This window comes from Mixophyes fleayi, chromosome 3, assembly GCF_038048845.1.
Source record: "Mixophyes fleayi isolate aMixFle1 chromosome 3, aMixFle1.hap1, whole genome shotgun sequence".
NCBI classification, from domain to species: Eukaryota; Metazoa; Chordata; class Amphibia; order Anura; family Limnodynastidae; genus Mixophyes; species Mixophyes fleayi.
In genome coordinates this window covers 63,968,396-63,982,248 of record NC_134404.1, presented here as the reverse complement: position 1 = coordinate 63,982,248, position 13,853 = coordinate 63,968,396, and the positions used below count along the sequence as shown (strand labels likewise).

The window sequence follows — 13,853 nt, the reverse complement described above, 5'->3', positions numbered from 1 at the left end:
GGAGTGGGAGACAGGCTCACAGGCTGAGGGGGAGACAGAAAGAAGGGAGTGGGAGACAGGCTCACAGGCTGAGAGGGAGACAGAAAGAAGGGAGTGGGAGACAGGCTCACAGGCTGAGGGGGAGACAGAAAGAAGGGAGTGGGAGACAGGCTCACAGGCTGAGGGGGAGACAGAAAGAAGGGAGTGGGAGACAGGCTCACAGGCTGGGGGAGACTCACAGACTGAGGGGGAGACAGAAAGAAGGGAGTGGGAGACAGTCTCACAGGCTGAGGGGGAGACAGAAAGAAGGGAGTGGGAGACAGGCTCACAGGCTGAGGGGGAGACAGAAAGAAGGGAGTGGGAGACAGGCTCACAGCCTGAGGGTGGGACAGAAAGAATGGAGTGGGAGACAGGCTCACAGGCTGAGGGGGAGACAGAAAGAAGGGAGTGGGAGACAGGCTCACAGGCTGAGGGGGAGACAGAAAGAAGGGAGTGGGAGACAGGCTCACAGGCTGAGGGGGAGACAGAAAGAAGGGAGTGGGAGACAGGCTCACAGGCTGAGGGGGAGACAGAAAGAAGGGAGTGGGAGACAGGCTCACAGGCTGAGGGGGAGACAGAAAGAAGGGAGTGGGAGACAGGCTCACAGGCTGGGGGAGACTCACAGACTGAGGGGGAGACAGAAAGAAGGGAGTGGGAGACAGGCTCACAGGCTGGGGGAGACTCACAGACTGAGGGGGAGACAGAAAAGAGGGAGTGGGGGACAGGCTCACAGGTTGAGGGGGAGACTCACAGGTTAAGGGGGAGACAGAAGGGAGGGGGGGAAAGACAAGCTCACAGACTGATGGGTAGACTCACATGCTGAGGGTGATAGAGGCTCACAGGCTGAGAGGGAGACTCATATGCTGAGGGTGAGGCAGAAGGGATGGAGGGGGAGACGAGTTGAGGGGGAGACAGAAAGGAGGGAGAGAGAAACTCATGCTGTGGGTAAAAGAATATTACTGACCTACATCGCTTGAGGACAAGCAGCTGTAGAATTAAGGAGAAGCTGGTGGGGTGTCCAGGGGGCGGAGCATCATCATGCAGCTTGCTGGGCTAGAGAAGACGGTGTACAGTCCATTGGGGAGTAGTACCTTGCCAAGTTTGCTCCTTAACCCCCACAAGCCAAACTTAGAGGCCTGCAGTTCAGCCTCAGGGAGGAGCATCCCGTGCTGCACAGCAAAGGTGCTCCTTAGTCCACCTTTACTCTCTGATAATATGATGGAGTGCCTCTGCAGCATGGCACATCCCCTCACTCATACTTTGTTCTGCTTTGTGGTGGCCCCAGCTGTACACCTGGGGCTTGCTTGATGTGATAGCGGGTGGCTGTGGCATCTTCTTGGTTGCACCATCCTCCTTACAGACACTAAAGCACCAGGGTATCCCCTCTTTCAAAAGAGGGTACCCATGAAATTATTGAAGTGTACGCCCCATCCCTGGGCTTCTTAATAATATCTGTAGAGTAGGGGTTATTCTCTGGTGATCACACATGATCACCAGAGAATACCTTCTCTGGGGCCATATGATTTGAAAGAGCGGTACTCCCCTATTTCAAGCAGAGGTCACCCTGAGTCTCTAGGTGCCAGGATGGAGAAGATATGGCACTCTCAGTTGCCTACACTCTATCCCCTGTCTCTACAGAATTTTCTGTAGTACAGTAGATGGGAAGAAACAGCCTCCTCTCTCGTCCCCACCAGAATTTACAACCTTGTAAGTACTAATAATTTTTTCAACTCCTGCAGGGCTAGGGACAAGTGCATGCATTGAATTTGCATAAAAAAATTATTGACACCAGAAGGACCTTAGGCAGAAAAATAAAAGATACAATGAAAAAGTTTTTTTTTATTTTCAATACATTGATATTAGAAACAAACATATTTGGTTTATGAAGACACCAAAGTGAATGTATATTGAGATTGCAGACAGCTTCAAAGCTGTTGCAGCTACCAACAATTGAATAATATAAATGTTTGGTATTTTGCAGGATGGAGAGGCAGATGCTATTTCTGTGGACAGTGGGAATGTTTACAAAGCTTCCCTGCACCCTTACAACTTGAAACCAATCTTGGCAGAAAGCTACGGCTCTCAAAAAGGTATATACACACCTCTGAACATGAGTCAGATCTGTAACACTAGCATTGTAGCAGGTCTACGTCAGTAGCGTAATTACATCCACCTCTGCATTTGTGGCCAATGTGACGCCTATATTAAGATTCAGAGCAGGGCGAATGCCGCGGAGAGTATACCAGAATTTTCAATGAAAATAGCTCATAGAAGCTAGATCACAGTTATTATTGTCCCTGATGTTGTGTATGAATAGGGTATTGATATGCCAGCAGTGTATGATTTAGGTACTGCGTTTCTTACAATACCATGGGCAATTCCACAATATAATTATGCTGTACTGCAGGAGTGTGTCATTTGTGGGATGCACTTACACTTAATTCATTACCTAACAACACACCATACATAGGCAAACCGAGGAGGGTTCCCTAGTGCCTGGAAACCCCCCTCCAAGCCTGGGGCACTGTATAATTGAGGTGGCTGGACCCTGCTCCCGCTTCACACAGCTCTGCTTGAAAAGGGAGAGCTCCGTGCACCTAACAGTAGTGCACGCAGCATTGCCCATGTATATTATAGGGACAGGAAGAGTTGGAGAGCCGCCAATCACTGTCTAAAATTATAGCAAAGCTCACATGCATGTTGGTCACGCCCACTGGCGGCGTGGTGTGGAAAACCCCCTCTACAAATCCTGAGTTTGCCCCTGGCCATAATCAGTCATGCCGTTCTTTCTTGTGTACCACTGAACTGTATAATTTGTGGGACACACAATTTATTTAGTACCCATTTGGTCAAATGCAATTTTGTATTGTGTGTGTCTACAGTGTTAAGAGGAAAATGCCCACTTAAGCATTAAAATTTTAATGATTTAGAAACACCCCCACACCTGTCGCCCATACCTGTTGCCTTACCACTGTATGAGTGCAATAGGATTCTTTTGGAGAATGGTTGTAAAGATTACAAGTAATACATCCAAATATACAGATATTATATAACCACAACATAAATGAATGAAGCACAACAAGCTGGAGAGGGTAATCTGCAATCAGCCAAACAGAAGCATCTAGCTAAAGCTGCTTATGGTCATCATCATCAGTTTGTATTTTGCACCAGTCCTCCTTAGTCCCGTTGCTACAGATTTATGGTTGGTAACATATTAACATTATGAAAACAACTTCTCAGAACTTTTTTAAAAAATAATAATTTTAAGTACAAATAATATATAAAGCAAGAAAAAATAAACTTCTCCTTCTCCTACAGATGTCATAAAGAGTCTAGTGGCCTGAGTCATTAAGGAGAGCAAGGCAAACAAAGGAGTAAATTTGATCCTGGATTAACCATGTTACAATGCAAGGGGTGCAAATTAGTTTTGTTATTTTGCACATAAAGAAAATATTGACTTTTTGTCATGTAGTACACACATATTTGATAATTTTATTTTTAGACTGAAATGTTAAGTTGATCTAGGACCTGCTCTATCCCAACTATAAATCTGTCTCCACATTTTAAATTTACCTCCCTCTCCAATGAAACATGGTTTTGTCAAGGTGCAAAGTTACTCCTATGGTTTTGCTTTGCTCTCCTTAGTGACTCAGGCCCTAGGTCTTCAACCTTAAGGGTGGTTAGCTTATTGGTAAGGTACCACAAATTCTGCGGCTGTGGACAGGGTACATGTTTTTGTGATCTCTGGGGAAATGGAGATAACTGGTGGTGTCTGCAAGAGTCTGTCTTTATCACTCATTATGTGTGTCACATAGGGACATAAGGAGATTTAATTGAAAGATCTGCAAAAGAATTTCTTGTGTGTACAATCCCAGATTTACTCTGCTTGTGTTCAGTGTTTGGCTTCCATGCCTTTCATGGTAATATAAGGTGGCCTTGGCTCTTATGGAGTCATGAGTAAAAATGATAGATGCTGATGAAAAAATGTGCAAAATAATATGATCTGCCCTCACCACTAGACTAGGTTACGTTGTTTTACAGAAACTTGCTACTATGCAGTGGCCGTGGTGAGAAAATCAAGTACATTTAAGTTTAATGAATTAAAGAACAAGAGATCATGCCATACTGGAATAGGACACATGGCTGGCTGGTACACACCATTAAGAGTTCTTCATGAGAAGAAGCTATTGAACTGGACAAGAGATGAAGCTGAAAGAGGTAAAGATGTCATTGACATACAGCTAGAATGCACTAACCAAATCAGTTCACAATGTTCAACAACATCTATGTACAATAGGAGCCCACGGGCTCTGGGAGAAATGTTGGTCTATGCTCCACTCTGAAGAAGGATTTCATGATTCAGGTTTCTCTTCCTTCTTGTTGTACCTTCCTCCTAATCATACATTATGCCGCAATACAGCCCAATTTGTTCAACATGTAAAACTCTCCCAAATGTCCATTATATGAGACAGTCAAATGGACAACATAACTAAGAGCCCTCATAATATGTCTAGCAAATGGTATAGCACCATACGACCAACATATAATACAGCTACATTTCTGCTTGTCCAGTATGTAATTTGATCTCACAAATGAGCCAATGGAAGAGACCCCCACTTAACTGGTGAGGACAGGGTTTTGGTGAAAAAAAATATTAAAAATTGTACACCTCTTTGAGTCATTGTATACTTTACATATGCATTTTGAGAATATTGCATTCAGTGCACAGGGCCAGTGAGTGCAGTTATAAAGGCTTGCTGTAGGAGAAAATAATATATTTAGATACTATAATTGTACAATAATCTACAATATGGACCCTTTATTATCATTATGTGGGCCTTAGGAGCTAGTGGTACATCTTAGCCCTAACACGGCCCATTTTTATTGTACTCTTGCAACAGAGAAATAGCGGTTATCACACCTTAATTCATATGTGCTCAGATCTAGGGGTCCATTTAGGTCAGTGTTCTGGCTATAGTAGTCGCACCCGTGGTCTTAAGGAAGAACTCAATGCAAATGTGCTTTTTCTGCTAAAACAACTTTGCTTCACCCAACCAGCATAAACCTTTGGGTCCTTCACCAACACATCAACACCATGGACATCCTTGGGATGAATACAGTGAGCAGAGAAGTGTATCCTGAATGCTGATTGGACAGGCTGACACATCTTCCAATTGTAGTTCTTGGTTTATACTAATGATGGGGAATTGTTTTATTAAACACATATTTGTTTGGAGTTCTTCTTTACTAATACTTGTAAAATGCATTTACAAATCATTTTGATACCTTTATTTTGACAACTCTAGCCATTTAGCTTAGCACATGATCAAATCCAACACATCTAAAATAGCACATGGAACAGTGACTGCATGTCTGAAGTGAAAGCCTGCTAAGAGGTGAAAATGGAAGAGTGGTTGTCTTAGGGATCAGTGATTAAGACTACATTTTATAAGTGGCTTTAAATAAATTTGCCAACATTTAGTGATGCAGCAGACCTTTAAAGTGATTTTCCACTTAAATACCATTTCTAGTAAACTTTCTTACTTCACTATATTGTTACTTTGGATATATAACCACAATCACTGTATTAGTCCTCACATTTAGCCGGGACCTCTGCTGATCACCTTTGGCAGTGCTTGGCTCTTTCTGTAGCAGGAGAGATCCAAAACAGCGGTTGCAAATGAAAGCTGACTGCTGATTGGGACCTCCACCAAAGTAATAATAAAGAGAAGGGTGCTGATTTACTAAAACCCTAAGATGGTTCATTGCTTTGATACTTTAGTTTAAGAGAATGCAATGAAACAATTAATTAATTATTGGGTTTATTTTCATGACTACATTTCTTCTCTTTAGCTGTTTCAAAGTACTTCTCAGCAAGCTGTGTGCCGGGTGCCATTGAGCCAAACCTGTGTAAGCAATGTGCAGGACGAGGAACTAAAAAGTGCACTCTCGGTAACGATGAACCATACTACAGTTCTGATGGAGCGTTCAAGTGAGTACAAATCAAGTTCTGATTTCTTTAGTGTTTTTGGTCATAAATACAGCAGATAGATAGATAGATAGATAGATAGATAGATAGATAGATAGATAGATAGATAGATAGATAGATACTGCTTATTATTTAACTTGCTTGGTACATGAAGTTTTTGAACTGTAACATGGTGATCAAGCCAAGTTTGTATTCACAGCAGTTTGGTATTACAGACTCTGGGCCTGATTCATTAAGGATCTTAACTTAAGAAACTTCTTATTTCAGTCTCAGGACATAACCATGTTACAATGCAAGGGTTGCAAATTAGTATTCTGTTTTGCACATAAGTTAAATACTGACTGTTTTTTTCATGTAGCACACAAATATCAACTTTAAATTTCAGTGTACAAATAAGTTATCAAGTGCTACATGGAAAAAACAGTCAGTATTTAACTTATGTGCAAAACAGAAAACTAATTTGCACCCCTTGCATTGTAACATGGTTTTGTCCAGGAGACTGAAAAAAGAAATTTCTTAAGTTAAGATCCTGAATGAATCAGGCCCTCTATGAGGGATATTCTATAAAAGAAGAGAGATTGGAATGGTCCCTGTGTCTTTAGGATTGTTCTTCTTTGCAAGAAACTTCTTTCACTTCTAACATTTAAAGAAATATCATGTTGGGTGTTTGAAACAAAATACATTTAAGTACAAAAAAGATGTTTATTGCTCAAGAACATGAGATTAGAAATTAGTAATATGCAAAAATTACACCTTTAAAGAAAATATTTCAACAAAAGAATATAAATACATTTATATGAAACAGTATGTGTCTAAACTGTCTTTAGGATAAGGTCATTCTGTAGAAATAAATGTGTCCTTAGTGCTATGTGTGTGAGAGTTCTGCGTGGAGTATATAAGAGAGAATTCTTCACATGGAATGTGTATATGTGGTAGTCTCAGTGAAGTCTCTCCTTTATATATCCCAGTTACCAAATAGTGTTGTATGGTAATACAAGTTTTAGATGCATATATGGAGAACAGCATGTGTTTTCAGGTGCAATCCATTGTCATGGAAAAATAACCACTTTGACATGTTTAGAACGTTGAACAAAGGTTCCTTATCTTGTAAACAAAGTAGAAATGAGTTAGGGAGAAATGTGACATTGCTGTATGCCATTTATATAGCTTTCAGTCCCCCAAGCCATCAGGGGTGATATACCCTATACAACTCAACTTCAGCCTAATTTGTCAAAATAAAGACATGTACAGTACATGACAAAATTAGCTTCTGCCCAGGGGCGGATCTAGAAAAATGCTGTACCCGGGGCGATTTAGGGGGGGGGGGATTTAGGCCCCGCCCCTTTCTAACATCTTAGGCTGCCGACGGCTGCACACTATGTGCAGGTCCGTCCAGCCGTGACAGGCAGGGACAGTGTGCTGCCCGGCTGCTTTGATTGTGTTTTAAACACAGTCAGAGCAGCCGGGCAGCACATTGTCCCTGCCTGTCACGGCTGGACGGACCTGCACATACTGTGCAGCCGTCGGCAGCAAGTGTCTGCTAGGGGGGGCGATCGCCCCCCCCGGATCCGCCACTGCATCTGCCACAAATAGAAAGACAAATAATTAAAAGGACAAAACATATTACGGACACTTGGTAGAACATTTAGTATATATTACCGGAGATATATATATATATATATATATATATATATATATATATATATATATATATATCTGGTCCCAATTGAAAGAAAGGGGTCCCTAAAGGAGTACAGTCCCTTTAAGTTGCCATTTTATTTTTGTTGATTACAAAACAAAACCCTCAAAAAAAATCATTGTTTCTCTAATAGTGTCCCTTTATGGTAAACCAGTATCCCTATCTTTTCACGTATCAATTAGCCAATAGCATTGTGTGTAATTTCAGCCAAGGAATTGTAAACTTGGTAGGAGTGAGGGGTTTATAAAATTTGCATAGAGATGAGGTCTTTTAGTCCTGATTGATTTGACATCTAGTTAAAATGCTAAATGTGCAGTGTCAGTTGTCAGTGTTGACAGTACCCTGCACCTGTCATCTGTAGCTGGTGTTGCGGCTGATGGTCACACATCCATAATATAGATGAAATTAAAAATAATAATGCCTGTGTACAGTCGTAAGGATACAATTAAAAAGTAACTACGGATGATTAGCAGACAAAAAGAATTGATGTACCAAGTGATGTTCAACTGCCATAAAGTAAGTAAAATGCCTGAGGCCAAACATAATATAACTAAAAATTACACTGGAGGTCCACACTATAAAAAGGAATACTTAAAATACAGACTAAACACTCAATACTTTTATATAGGTCATTGAAATACTAGGTGGCTTCTAATATCCATAATATTTGACAGTCTGGGGTGCATTATTAGTTGTGACATCAGAACTAGCCAATTACAAGGCAAGACATAAGAACCCACTGTTCATAATGATCCAGGGCCGAAGTAACCAGAGGTCTAACTGGGCTACAGCCCAGGTGCTTCGGCATCCATGGGGCCCTTGACAGTGCTCAGCAGCATTATTGAACAGGCCTGGGGCATGGGCGCCCCTGGCCCAATCAATGCTGCTGAGCACTGTCACTGTAGTCCTTTCACGGCACTCAGTAATCTCCTTACTGAGGAGATCTTGTGAGTCTCACTCTCACAAGATCTCCTCAGTAAGGAGCATACAGCGCGCCACGGAAGGACAACAGTGACAGGAGGAGAGCAAAAAAGGGTAAGTGCTTGGGGAAGGGCGGCGGGCACCTCACAGGGGGGGGGCATGGTGGGGCGACTCTCAGGGCGGGGGCCTCACGGGGGAATGGTGGCCCCCATGGCCCAGGGAACTTCATTCCCTTAATCCGGCCCTGTATAGATCATGTTATTTATAGGCATTTATACATATATTAACATCACTTGCCTATTATAGAGTTTATGTCCACTAGAAATTGGGGTTGTAGTTAACTTTTTATAGCTCCAAACTTAGGCAGTCTAAGCTATGTTAGGCAAACATAATAATAAAGCTAAATCCAAGTTTGTGTAAAAGTATCCCTTAAAAAATCAGAGGTATATCAAGAAATTCAGCATAATCACAAGCAGTACCAAATGTTCACTCAAGGTAGAAAAGAATTATCTGTAACAAGTAAAAGTTAGACTTAGAGGTATATTTACTAAACTGCGGGTTTAAAAAAGTGAGGATGTTGCCTATAGCAACCAATCAGATTCTAGCTGTCATGTTGCAGAATATACTAAATAAATGATAGCTAGAATCTGATTGGTAGCTATCGGCAACATCTCCACTTTTTCAGACCCCCAGTTTAGTAAATATACCCCTTAGTGTAACTGCTCTTAACAGCAAACAAAAACCATGCACAGGATTATAGAATTACTTAGCTTTCAAAGTAGTTTGAGAAATGGAACAAGCTTTCGTCTCATTACTAGAGATGCTCGGCCTCGGTTCTCCGATAAACAGAGCCCACCCAAACTTCGCCGATCCAAGTACCGAACTGAGCCAGCTTGTTACTTTTGCACTCCCTCAGAAGTGAAAATGAGGCAAAACGTCATTGTTGCATTGTTGGATCTCGTTTTTGGATTCTATAAGTACCACCTCCACGGAGATCCACCACCATTTCACAGAGTGACACAGATGGGGTAGTACGGTTCTTCGGTTCTTGGCAGTCTCTAGTGCAGTTGGGCAGCGTCATATCTAAAACAGAAAGAGGAGGGGTGGCAGCTTTCTTAAAAGTCTCTAGTGACATTCTACTGAGTTATAGCTCACACAGAAACAGGAGAGGTCTCAGTATTGTTGCAAGTCTACAGTCTACGTGCCATTGCTCCATTGCTAATTGTCATTGTTGAAATAGAAATAATAGAGCTGTCAGTGTACTTCAAAATCTGCAGTCACATTGTACTGTGTTATTATAGCTCACACAGAAACAGGAGAGGTGCCAGTGTTCTTGCCAGTCTACAGTCTATGTGCCATTAAAAAAATATCATTGCTGAAATATAAATAATAGGGATGGCAGTGTTTTTAAAAGTCTACAGTCACATTGTACTGTTCCATAGCTCACCCAGAAATAGGAGAGGTGGTAGTGTCCTTGTCACTCTCCAGTCTCCAGTCATATTGTTCTTGTCACTATCCAGTCCTCAGTAACATTGTTCTTGTCACTCTCCAGTCTCAGTGCCGTTTGTCACACAGAAACAGGGGTAACAGTGTTCTTGTCACTCACCAGTCTTCAGTCACATTGTTCTTGTCACTCTCCAGTATCAGTCATGATAATACTAATCAATCTATGTCATGTGATAAAGCCTATGTTCAAGTGCATAGGAGTTTTAAGTCAGAGAAACAAAAGAGTAAAAAAAAAGCTTGTACCTTTTCAAAGAAAAAAACACCTCTCTAATAAAGGTGAAAGTTTACTGTAGAAAAACATAAATTGCCAACATGCCATTCTACCCAAAATATTAACATGCATACCAGCATCAGCTAGGTCCCTTTTCTCACCTAGATCCCTGCACCTACAATCTACACTGACATCATCCTCATCCTCAACAGTGTGTACATCATCCTAATACTAATTCATCCCCGCTGGAATCCACCATTACAGAAGTCTCTGTACTTTGATGTAATTGCCGGTAATGGCCCTCCCCGTGGAATTTGTAGTTCTTTGTAGTCTATTTTAAGAAAGAGCTGTTATAATTTTTTGGGCAATTCTTTTACACTAGACCAACTGTCAAAATGTTATGCTGACTCATCTGCATTGCCACTGGGTGTCTTGGGAAAGCTTAGTTTTTTCCTAGCAGCAGTTGTCAAAGAAACTGAGGGATGATGACTCCACTTGGGTTGTCAGCTTGCTGACCAGGAGCTCATTGCATCTCTTCAGATCTGGGTCAGCTGGAAAGAAGGAGAAGACATAGCTCTTAAACATAGGATTATGCACAGTTGCTAAAATATAGTTATCTGATTTCAAGATGTTGATAACCCTTGGATCCTGGCGTTGCAAATAAAGTACCCAGTTGCTAAGCGGATCACAGACACCATAGCGACTATGCTAGTATTAGATCTGCGTCCAATATCCACAATTAATGCAGCTGGTTTTAGACAGTTAATTGTCCTGTGTCCCTGTTCCCACATTCCATCACGACACCATTTTACTAGAAAAACAATTCCTCACCTCTACCAGAAGGTTCCATAAAATGTCATTATTGGGCTGCAAAATGTCATACTACTCACTGTACACATAACCACAGATATGTGGATAAGCAAACTGGGCAAACAAAAGATTATATGACTTTGACAGCCCACTGGGTTTTTGAATTCGCTTCAGCAACAGAAACAGCAACAGCATGTACCCAACAATGCCAGATTATTCCGAAGCAGGCTTCTCTGTGTATCAGCGGCTTCACTAAGAGGCATACCGATGACAACCAATTTGAAAATCTAAGGAATGTCATTGCAACATGACTTATCCCATTTGGACTCTCCTAAGGATATGTAATTTATGATAACCCCACCAATATTGTGAGAGCATTACGGCTGGGTGAAATCCATCACATTCCCTGTTTTGTTTACACAATTTACTTTGTGGTACAGAGCTTTTTGAAAAATGACAAGGACATGCAGGAGATGCTGTCTGTGGCACAAAAAATTTTGAGACATTTTCAAAATTCTGCAACAGCATATAGGAAATTGCAGCTGCTGCAAGAACAATTTATTTTGACCAGCCATCAACTGAAGCAAGAGGTGGTAACAAGGTGGAATTCCACACTTTATATGTTTCTGAGGATGGAGGAACAGCGAAAAGCCATCAACGCTTACTCCACAAACCATGATATTGGGAAAGGAGGGGGAATGTATTTTAGTCCAGCGCAGTGAAGGATACTTTCCGTGTTGTGCAAGGTGCTGAAACGATTCGAAGTAGTCACCTGTGAACTGAGTTCAGTCACTCATAGCTTGAGCAAAGTGATTCCCTTAATTAGACTTTTGGAAAATCACCTTGAAAAATTGAAGGAGATGAAACAAAGAAATTGCGCTAAGTATGTCAGACTTGTAGATGTAGTACTTTAATCGCTTCACAAGGATCAAAGAGTTATCAACTTCTGGAAATCGTATCTCTATATTTTGGCAACTATGCTTGATCCTAGGTTTAAGAGTTATATCTTATTTCCCACTGTCGCAGATCATAAGAGATGCAATGACCTCCTGGTGAGCACATGGACAGCTGAAGTGGTACCTGACACGACGGCGAACCCTCCTTCAGTTTCTCAGGCTACTGCTGCTAGGAAAAAACTAAGCTTTTCTAAGAGACCCATGGATGATTCAGATGATTCAGCAGAACATTTTGACATTTGGCCTGGTCTAAAAGAATTGACAAAAAATCATGACAGCTCTGTCGTAAAATGAAATACAAATTCCACGAGGAAGGCCTTTACTGGTATTTAGATTAAAGTACAGAAACTTCTGTAATGGTGGATTCCAGCCAGGAGTAATTAGTATAGAGTGATGATGATGTACACACTGATGAGTGTGAGGATGATAAACAATGTAGATTGCAGGTGCTGGGATCTAGCTGAGAGAAGGAAACTAGCTGATGCTGGAATGCTTAATAATATTTGGGGAAAATGACAATGTTGGCAATTTTATGTTTTTCTACAGTAACTACACTTCTACACTTTTATTAAATATGTGTTTTTTTCTTTAAAAAGGTAAAAACTTTTTTTTACATGTTTTTGACATTTATGTTACAGAGACTTCTGTAATGGTGGTTTCCTGTGGAGTTGATTAATATTGTGTTAGGATGAGGTGACGGCGATCTCTTCGTCTTCATCTTCCAAAGCTTCATCTGCAGGGGCCGGTGACACACCCAATTGTTTTCTCAGGTCTCTTAGCTGTTCTTTAAACTGGACATATTTATCATCCTGCCTCAGTGCCTCCTCTGTATTATTCTTCTGAAGCGCAGTGTATCTCTCATGTACAAGCTCTCTTAAATCTGGGATCTCATCCGGTGGGTCACGTTTTAATTTAAGTACGGTCTCCTCAACTGCATCTATCATTATTATCATCACCAGCAATTTATATAGCGCCACTAATTCCGCAGCGCTGTACAGAGAACTCACTCATCATCTATATATTGGTTTAAATCTCTGTTCAATGCAGCGTATTCCAAGATGACAGATTCCATGCTGCCCATATGTTCCGTGTCACAGTCTGTCTGAAGCAGATGTAATGCCACTCCAGTTGTAATATCCATTCCTGTGTCTACATAAGCTTGGCAGTTCTTCAGAGATGAGAGGGAGGTATCCAGAAAAGAGATGGAGATTAAAGATGCAGCACGAGCAGACATGGCTTAATAATGTAGGGTTCATTGACAGCACTGTTGGGCTTAAGGCACCTAAGCTATTGGTAGCTTGTTTTGTGGGGGCCCAAACAAACCAAGCACTTCAGCCACAAAAGTGGCACTGCTTGTCGCTGGATTGCTTGCTTTGTTAAAATGTACATGTCCTTTTCAGAATCTTACATAAGTGTGGGTGGGAGGGTCCAAGGACAATTTCATTTTGCACCACTTTTCTTTTCTGCCACTGCTGTGTTAAAATGTTTCCTAGATGCGCTATGAACTGCTGTGTGTTTGTGTCGTTGCTCTGTCGCTTAGCATCCAGCAAGGTTGTTGCAGTCTTTGTCCGAAAGTGGATGAAAATAATATTGTGACCTGTGAGGTGGTCAAAACTGACTGGAAATGACTGGAAAGTGTTATTGAGTTTAATAATAATGTAAGAACAAAAAAGGAGCAAAATTATGTGATTTTAGCATATTTTAGCTACTTTTCTAAAAAATACAGATCCAAAACCAAAACAT

At 41.4% G+C, this 13,853-nt stretch overlaps 1 protein-coding gene across 1 annotated transcript in view; it reads left to right on the top strand.

Moving 5' to 3' along the window:
* The window catches only part of LOC142143129 (serotransferrin-B-like), a 64,720-nt gene that overhangs the window by 12,243 nt on the left and 38,624 nt on the right, over positions 1-13,853 (top strand). The window contains exons 3-5 of the mRNA XM_075200842.1: positions 2,000-2,108; positions 4,060-4,236; positions 5,872-6,010. Coding sequence (XP_075056943.1) covers positions 2,000-2,108; positions 4,060-4,236; positions 5,872-6,010 — 425 coding nt within the window. The remainder of the gene's footprint in view (positions 1-1,999; positions 2,109-4,059; positions 4,237-5,871; positions 6,011-13,853) is intronic.